At 41.1% G+C, this 9,553-nt stretch overlaps 1 protein-coding gene across 1 annotated transcript; it reads right to left on the minus strand.

Moving 5' to 3' along the window:
- Positions 1–2: 2 nt before the first annotated feature.
- On the minus strand, positions 3–8,819 carry ddx49 (DEAD (Asp-Glu-Ala-Asp) box polypeptide 49). The gene is made up of 13 exons (XM_033621016.2): positions 8,555–8,819; positions 7,816–7,939; positions 6,613–6,698; positions 6,333–6,454; positions 5,804–5,991; positions 4,784–4,924; positions 2,863–2,938; positions 2,395–2,471; positions 2,112–2,209; positions 1,891–1,965; positions 1,365–1,453; positions 1,037–1,108; positions 3–274 (listed from the first exon to the last, which is right to left on the minus strand). Exons 1-13 carry the CDS (start codon positions 8,667–8,669, stop codon positions 98–100), a joined length of 1,440 nt encoding a protein of 479 aa, XP_033476907.1. The 5' UTR covers positions 8,670–8,819; the 3' UTR covers positions 3–97.
- Positions 8,820–9,553: the final 734 nt, after the last annotated feature.

A 9,553-nucleotide genomic window follows, 5' to 3' on the forward strand; every position in this document is an offset into this window, starting at 1 on the left:
TATGGAATTCAGAAAGGTTCAAATTTATTTGCTCACATATGAAAACATTATTGTACAATCATAAATCTTTGAGTATATACATGGGTCATGGCAGTTTTCACGCCGTTTCCTGTGCCGCCTTTTTCTTTTTCATCTGTTTTCTCTTTGCCAGTTTCTTTTTCAGCTGTCCATGTTTCTGTTTCTGAATGCTCTCCTCGATTTTCTGTTTGAACTTCTTCTTCTTACTCCGGATCTTCTCCAGCTCGGCCTTCCTCTTAGCCTCCAGGTCTGGATCCTGAAACAGCAGTTTGATCACAAATCAACAATCAACTTTAAGACCCAGTGTGTCGTAGTCAGGGGTATAAATGGCAGAAATGGAGTGTTTCCTTTAGTGTATCATCACCTGAAAATAAGAATTGTTGTGTTTCTGTTACCTAATGAACCATTTATATCAACACACAGAGTAAATCATATCCACAGAGATCACCATGTTGCACCGCCATGCTAAAGAAGGCCAGAACGGACAAACGAAACACTGGCTCCAGATAGGGCAAATCCTGTTTTCCTATTGACCGCCATAGTTCGAAGCCCCTCTGATGAGCAGCACTGGAAATCACTGATTGTTTTCAACATGAAACGGCTTTATTTGGTGTTTTTTACTGGTTTAAATCCTCTCCATTTGTTTTGGAGGTGGAGAGACATCTTTGGATAATTTGGCACCCAGTCAAAACCACCTCGACAAAGGAATTTTAACCTGGAGAAGTTACAACTGGTTGAAATCTGCAGTCGTCACTGCTAGACACCACCAAATCTCCTTAAATCTTACACACTGCTCCTTTCATTTACCATTTGAGTTGAAGTTAATTTCCTGTAAGCATCACTTTCTGCATGTTCAGATGAAACAGTCTGGTAAATTATTACTTTCTCCATTTCACCTATGATTACCACCACATGCTATCCAAAACCTTTACATAAATGTACAGGAAAACCTGACGCTGCAAAAACATGTTAGGTCTGGTGACGTTAAATGGCTGTTAACTAAAAGAAAGGAACGTACCTTCCCCTCCAAAATCAGCTGTTTCCTCTTGTTGATCTCCTTTTTCTCATCAAAGTCTGTCGACTCGAGTTTCTACGACACAGAAAAGAGTTTATCATCAAGTCAATACGAGTCATTTTAGTGAGAAAATCCATGTCTAATATACACACAGCCATGACTGAAGACTTACACACTCATTAAGTCAAAGAAATGAGAATGTTATTCAGGTACTGCCTCTAACAAATCCATCATGAATATAGCCCAGAACACTCGACAGACCCAGTTAACACAAACTATCACGCTAAACTACCATGATGTGACTGAAAATAAAGAAAAGAGGCGTTCATACTATTTCACACTCCCGTCTGGTCACGTTGACCTGGGTGAGGATCTTCAGGACGTCTTTCTCCTCCACAGGATATTCCTTCAGCTTTGTCTCTGGAGATACACCACACACATGTACACACACTGGAGGTTTACAACACACACCAGGACCTGGTATTTACAGCTTCTTTGGGTTACCGGTAAGTGGTAAATGCTATGAAACTGTATTCTTATCAGTCTACACTGTCTATGGTTTTCCTTTTCAGTTTATTTAATAAAGATCAAAGACTAATAAAGACTATCACACATTTACATAAGAGGAGCTACTAGTCATATTGATGCTTTAGAAGTGAACATGTTAACGTAGCTCACGGTCAGCAAAAGCGACAAGAAATGGAAAGGGAGCATCTGTATAAAAAGTCACAGCTGGCAAGTGCTGGTAAACGTACTACCTGACCATAAGGACTTTTCTATCCTGTGTGAGTGAACACTGGATTTGCTACAAGTTTTACCCCAGATTTTTAATTCAGTCTCATAACCAACTAACTTACGAATCTGTCCTTCAATGGAGTGCACTAGGTGGATGTCGTACTGCGTCACCAGTGTGATGGACACTCCGTTCCTCCCTGCAGAGGAGGAAAACCTTGTCATGTATAAGCTGCATTTATTTTGGATGTGAAATGAAACCAGAGTGAGTCACTGATGTTGGTGTTTCTGATCTTTTCACTTAACGAGGAAAGTTAAAATCTTCTAGGAAGTTATCAAAGGTTACCTGCTCTTGCTGTTCGTCCGACCCTGTGGATGTAGATCTTGGGAAGGCCGGGGGTGTTGTGGTTGATGACGACCTGGACTGTTGGAATATCCAAACCTCTGCAATTCAGAAAGAACAAGAAGGATATCAGAACAAGGTGATTTCAGACTGTCTACAGCTGAATCTCTAAGTCTGAAACTGTGTGACAACTCAGGGAAGAATTTACAAATGTTAAACTTTTAAAAGGTGTAAAAATGGCTGCCATCATGCCTGAGACACGCAGCGGCTCAGCGGAGCTTCTTACCTGGCAGCCACGTCTGTTGCAATCAGGATTTTGAAGACACTGGCCTTGAACTTGGCGAGGTTTGCAAATCGTTGTTTCTGGAGAAGATAAAGAGCATGTGTTCATTCGGCTGGCCCCCTTTCACTTCCTTTAATCTGCGTTAATCCCTTACACTGACAGTTCCTACATGATCACAACGGCTTTAATGAGACGAATGTAATTTCCACGTCCGACATGAGCTTGTTGAAGAGCTCTGAGGACGGGCGATAAGGGAAACAAAATCATTTTGGAGGAAAGACAGAGTCTCACCTTTTTGTCACTTGAAGCATTAAAATTCTTTGTATGTGCAAACTAAATGGACCAGTAAAACAGACTCTGATACAGAGTCCCTTATAACCCTTAAAAACATCCTAGAGCAGGCCTCCCTTTACTGTTTTCTCAGTAACAGACTCAGTTCAGAGCTGAAAAAGAAAGCTTGTGATTTCTCACCTGTTTCATCATGGAGTGCAGGGAGATGGTAGGAAAGTTAAACTCACGCAGCATCATGGTGAGGATCTGACAGTTCCTGAGAAAGAAAAACAAACTTATTTTAAGCAATAAAAGTGCTTTTCATACGAACCACACTAAATCAACAATAACAGTTACATACGCAGGGACCCCTGGATACTGACTGCACTCGGGCTTAAGTTTCATAGACAAGAAAAAAAAAACACGTTTTATTCTAAATATCTGTCGACCCAAGGCACAAAATTAAAGATACACTATAGAGGATTTTCCCCAAAAACAATGTATACACTCGTGCAGAAGTTATCCCTCTCAATCATCTCTTATTACCCACTAAAAGTGTGTGGTAATGTATTTTTCTGCAGAGACTCAGCCCTCTGCCTGTGTTAACTCTCTTCTGTGTTAAGGATGTCTATGGACGTGTACCCCATCTGTGCTCATCTGAGGTCAGGACTTTATAAAAAAAAAAGTAGCGACCAGGTGTCAGACAGTAAGCAACGGGCATCCAAAAGAAACAGCACAGAAAAAATATATTGAGGCGAAATGCCAAACAAGAGTGAATCTGGGGTTGGCTTTTACTTTTACTTTTCGATGGCAAGCGCATTTACAAATCATGAATAGTATACAAAGGGTGGGTGATAAATTAGTATCATGATATTTCAGGGGTATTCATTTTAAGAAAATAGAACTGCAACAAAATAGGTGGTGTAGTTTACACGTCAACAGTTTGCCTTCAAATATTCAAACAAAAATGATGTCTCATTTCATTAGTTTGAGAGATGCTGCACTGCTGCCAGAGGAGCCACTGAATGAGTTCCCTGAGTGATAACTCGCTAAAAGAGTCGCTAAGAGAAGTCCGGGGCTGTTCATGAAATATTGAAGACGCCCGGGCCTAACAACCGCCACCACAGTTTAATCCACACTACTGATGCTGTACCTCTTTTTTGGACCACCACAGAGTCTGTAATAATTTTGCTTTCAGCCATGCTTGGGTAACAGTATGATGTCAATGTCGCGAGTATCACAATATGAATTTTACATATCATGATAAAAAATATAGCGTTATTATTGTTAACTAGATGACATGGCACACCCCAGTAGTTCACCTTTAAATTTGGCAAAATGGCTAGTCAGTGTTCAAACCTAACCAACACCTCAATAGATTGCCACAAATCTTTGGCTGGTGAGTGAAGCAAATCTACCAGCCACTTGCATACATTACCAACATTTGGCTAGTGGATGGTGCTAATTTTGTAGCCTGCAGCCGCCCATTTACTAATAAAAGACAAAAACGCATGTATTACTCTAAAGATCACAACCCAATTCACCAAAACTAAACCTTAAATATCATCATGGAGTTGAAGCAACACCATACTGGCAACACTTCAAGCTTCAAAAAGGCTACAAGGTTTCTTTGAGAAAACCCTGCATTTGTCACCTAGCTACCTCAGTTGGTAGAGCATGAGACTTAATTTCAGGGTTGTGGGTTGGAGCCCCATGTTGGGCAGTTTATCTATGGGCGGCAGTAGCTCAGCCCACAGGCATTTGGCTTGGGTCACCAGTTCAAGTCCCCATACAGACCCAAGTATTGAGAGTAGACTGGTGGGTGGAGAGATGCCAGTTCGCACTGCAGAGGTGCCCTCGTGTAAGGCACTGAACCTTCAAATGCTTCGGGTGCCTGTCCAAGGCAGCCCCCTCACTCTGACATCTCTCCATGTAATGCATATACAGGTCCTGTTTGCGCTTGTATGAATTTCGGGCCTGAGTGTATATGACAACAGAGTGAAAAAAATGAAATACCCCTCAGGGATTAATGAAGTACTTCTTCTTCTTCTATTGCATTAGGATTAAGATTGTGTCAGGCATGTGATCTATAAGGTATTTTCATTACTTCTGGGCTTCTTACTTGCATGTGTTTGTGAAAATGATGATGGACCAGTCGTCATGTTCGTCAGTAAACTTCTGGATCAGATGGACGAGGTAAGCGTCCTTCACCTTCTCTGGAGTGAGGATGTACCTCTGGTCCAGCTCTTCCACAGTTCGAGTCCTGTTAACAACAATGATGTGATATGTCACTGTTCCCTGTAGTTAGTTAGACACAGATAGATTCATTATCTGTTGGCAGAGAAGTCGGAGGTTATTCTACAGAACAGCAGCTCTAAAGCTGGTATGGATTCAGGCCAGGATTCACAAGAATTCTGCACAAGGAGAATTTAAATGTTATCGTTATGATCAAATCAGAATGCTTTCATATTCAGCTGCAGAGAGTGAGAGAAAATCTACTCGACGGCACAGCATTCAAAAGCCTGAGTGCTGCAGTCATGTTCAGCCTGAAAGAAATTAGACACAACTCATTTTTCTGCCCACACCGTAGCTGAGAACAATGAAGCCAAGTGGTGATAATGTTTTGTTCTGCACCCACTTTGAGTCTGCCGTCACTGGTGCTACACTTTCTGCTTCACGCCGAACACACCTGCATGAGTTTGTAGCTGCTCCCTGCACATATCTGAGCATCAGTAAATCTAGCAGAACGCTCAGTCAGCCACACTTAACTCCCATTATTTGCACGACTCTGCCTTGCATCCAAAGGCATTTGTGGGAGAGATATGCTTCAGTGATCAGTTGCACCTCAGATCAGATGACAAGTAAACTAATCTTCCAGGCTGGTGCTCCTGTTTTATAAATAACACACAAGATTTCTTGCACACAATGCATCTGAAATGAGGCACAGAGGCTAAAGCAACTGTGACCCTCAGTGTTGTCTTTTATTTTAATGAAAGGACCTGAAATAACTAGTTTATTACCTAGAAAATTACCTCTGTAAACAAGGTTTTAAACACCTGTAACGTCTTTCTGTCTTCTCCCTGACTGTGGATTTTTCTAATTATTTCCACAAACAGCCTTTAGACGGCAGCAGGTTACTCACTCTGACATGCTCTCCCAGAAGAAAGGTTTGTTCATGGCGATGTTCTTCAGCTCGTGCAGAGTGTCAGTGAGTGTGGCGCTGAACAGCAGCGTCTGCCGTTTAGCCGGTAAAATCCCCAAGATCGTCTCCAGGTCTTTGGTGAAGTCAGTGCAGCCCTGCTCCAACAGCCGGTCCGCCTCGTCCATAATCTGACAAACACACAAAAGATGACGCCATGTGAAGACGTGCCTTCAAATGTCCGAACCTGACCTTATTATTCTTTAACCTTCACTATACTTACCTAGTCTCCTCATACACAGATCTAACATTTCAGGCATTAATAAAATTGATTTTAACAAAGGATTTCACTCAAAACTGGTGACGTGTGGACTGACATTTGCTGTATGTTATAAACTGACTCTGGATAAGTACCTCATACAACCCCACTTCAACAGATCCAAATTGTCCCTTTAAGAATATGAGAGCTGCAGCAGAGACAGAGCGTTGAAACCTTGTCCAAGTCTCAGTTTGTGGTCCTTCCTGAACTCACCAGAAACTGGATCTTGCTCATGCTGAAGGTGTTGGAGCTGCGGATGTGATCAGCCAGCCGGCCCGGCGTCGCTACGACCACATGCGGTTGGTTGGACAGCTCCAGGGCCTGGCTCACCATGTCTGTTAGTAACACAGCAGTGACGATGTCAGCACAGAGGAGAGGTTCAGACAGAATTAAACGGTAACTGGCAGCAGTGTTTTGTTTAGGTTCCTGCAGCAGCAGTGCAACACCACAGCTTTAAAACTCCAGCAGACTTTCATAATAATCTAATAATTACCCATTCCACCAACGATGATGCAGTCTTTTAGACCCAGCGGCTTCCCCAAGACTCGAAACTGCTCTGCAATCTGATAGGCCAGCTCCCTGCATGACATCACATGTACAATATCATCAGCTGGAAATACTGGAACATAATACACGCAGTGCTTTTCATCTTAGCTAAAGCGTCAATGACAAGTGCACTACTTTTGTGACAGAAACAGATTTATTTGAAAAATAAAATGAAACCCTGACTGGTAAACTTTAAAGGATACAGGGAACTAAAAACATTGAATAGCTTGATGCTTTATGTGAGTTTTCTTACCATGAACTCTCAGAAATGTTGCCAGTTACTTCTATTTTGTTTCTTAACCCAAATTTGATTGCCCTTCTACATACAAATAATAATACAGAAGAAATTAAATTCTGAATCAAGGTTGTTGTTGTTGTTGTTTTTTTTTGTTTTTTTTTTGGTAAATTCAAGGTATCAACATAAATCCTAAATGTAGATTTGGTGGTTTTGAATAAGACTCTTTACATCTCTTTCTCTTTATATCTCAGAAACATTATGTAGGATCTGATGCCTGGATCTAACATTCCAAGACTTTTATATTTTGATTGTTCAGTTTGAGACAAAGAGCCATTGTCTTTTATTTTAAAGGACTGACACCCATGTTTTAGATCTTGAAACATTTACTCTTCTTTTTTGGGAATACCTGGAAATGAAATTATCTGAAATGAGTAGATAGATAGATAGATAGATAGATAGATAGAATACACACAAAACTGCTTTGCCTGAGGACAGTTATTATATACATCTACAACTGTCAAGGATTGAACTATACAATAAAGCTGCTGCTTTTTTTCCACTGAAATCCTCTGGGAGTGGGTCAAGATGCCAGTTCTGGCAAGACAGATGGGCACAAATACAATATCTATATAATTACATACAGAAAATATAGAACACCACTGTAATTAGTTTTTCCAAGGTCCTTATTCTAAGAGACTATTTGCAGCCATTTCTTCAAAGCTTGCTTAAAATCTCCCAACGCTTCAGTCAGTTTCAGAGATACTAGAAGTTTATTTAGTCCAGTTGCTTCTGTATATAAAAAAGGTGTTTTTGCCCAGTGAACTTTTGAATCTAAAACGGATACAATACGTCAGGCTGCATCTTGTTGAATATGAAGCACTTAAAGTAGTTGGACAGATATTTGGCACTGACCTGGTGGGAGTGAGCACCAAGCAGAAGATGCCGTATGGATCCTCTGACAGCTTCTGCAGCACTGGCAGCACAAAAGCTGCTGTCTTTCCACTTCCGGTCTTAGCACAGCCCAAACAGTCCCGACCTGCAGGGAAAAACACAGAACACCTTTATTCACCTGCTCTGAACTTAACTGACTGTACCATGTGGTGACTTCGGAGGGTTTCTCTTAAAGAATTACAGTACATTCCTCATCATGGGGCCCAAATCAATCTCCATTAAATAAATCACATAATTTGTTGTGTCTTTGCTTGACTACAAACTCGCACACTTTCAAGATCACTACTTTCACATTTTCTGATCTACAGCTTATTCTGGCAAATTCGGCAGCAGTCAGATAGGACATATTTTTGATGACAACCAAGAATGTGTATTTTGAGGAAGAGTCATGGGAGAAAAGCAGCCTGATCCCAGACCTCTGAATCTGTGGAAACATGGTAACCAGTTATAAAATATATATATATAACCAGAAGAACTATACAATACTAATGCTAATTTAGAGTATTAGTCTTTTTCCAAGTGTTTACCTTTCTTAAAGAACACTAAGTTACATTTGCTATGAATACCTGTACCGTATCTGTATAATTAACGTTACAGACTGCTCATTCTGCCGTTCACAATAAGAGGTTTACATTATAGGTAACGTTAGATAGCCTGGTGATATGTTTCTACCCTTAAGACTGAGTAGAAGCTGTCTTACCTTCTAGTATAGCTGGCATACAGTTCTCCTGCACAGGAGTGGGTTTGTTGATGCCCAGCTGTTTACACTGTTTAACCAGCCAGTCTGAGAGACCCAGCGACGAAAAGTCCGCCATGTTTGATTTATCTCGTCCTCTGCGGCTAGGTGAGTCGCTCTTTCTTCTTTATTTGACAAAATAATAGCTGAAATCCTCTATTTGAACGTAGAGTAAAACATCCTCGTGTGTCACATCGTTGGTCGCTGTATGATTACGTAACTGCGTGACGATAACGTGCCTTCTTCCCCAAGTTGTGGCAGAGTGAAGGTAGCGCATGCGCGTTGCTGCCCCCTGCTGGTCAGATGTTTTTGGCCTTGGAGAAGTTTAAAAGGTGATGTTGATGACACCATAGTTTTACTTTATTTATTTTTGATGAGCTGGCCTGTGTTTAGAGCTCACCCCCTTACCTTTAACTGTTTTAGGTATTTTAAGGTCACGTTGACGTTGGTGGTGAATAAAGTACTCAAGGGCCAGTGGCACAAAACACCTCAAGGCAACTCATTTTATTTCATTGGCCATGTACAGTCCAATTTGATCTCATATGGGTCACACCAATAAAACCATCGTTAACATCAGCTCCAACATTTTCCCTTTTTGGTGTAAAGAATTACTTTTGTAGACGTCCATCCTCTTACAAAACAGATATACAGCCTGACATGTCTTAAGAAAAATAAGTGCAATTTCATTACATGTGCATTCATCCATACATTTCCTGACACAGATTCTTTTGAACTGAAGATGCTGGTTGACAAAATTTTGCACAATGTTTAATATCTTTAAACATGGTCACAGTATGTATTCATTGTTATATCAGATAACTTTATTCTGGTCCAGGTGGAAAAGCCTCTGAAGCAGAATTTTACATGAAGTCAGCATGTTTAACTTGCTCCTGAAACCTGGCACCTCTTAGTCCAGTCATCTAGTGGGCCAGATTGGACCCTTTGGCTGGCCGGTTCTGGCCC

Source organism: Epinephelus lanceolatus, chromosome 6, assembly GCF_041903045.1.
Source record: "Epinephelus lanceolatus isolate andai-2023 chromosome 6, ASM4190304v1, whole genome shotgun sequence".
Classification (NCBI taxonomy): Eukaryota; Metazoa; Chordata; class Actinopteri; order Perciformes; family Serranidae; genus Epinephelus; species Epinephelus lanceolatus.

Bases quoted from the DNA above. Each gene is read 5' to 3' on its own strand.
- ddx49 (XM_033621016.2), bottom strand. From the start codon at position 8,669: ATGGCGGACTTTTCGTCGCTGGGTCTCTCAGACTGGCTGGTTAAACAG. The intron at 6,699-7,815 runs GTCAGTGCCAAA...GATGTCATGCAG, and splicing joins TTGGTGCTCACTCCCACCAG to GGAGCTGGCCTATCAGATTG. The intron at 6,455-6,612 runs GTAATTATTAGA...TGTTACTAACAG, and splicing joins CATCATCGTTGGTGGAATGG to ACATGGTGAGCCAGGCCCTG.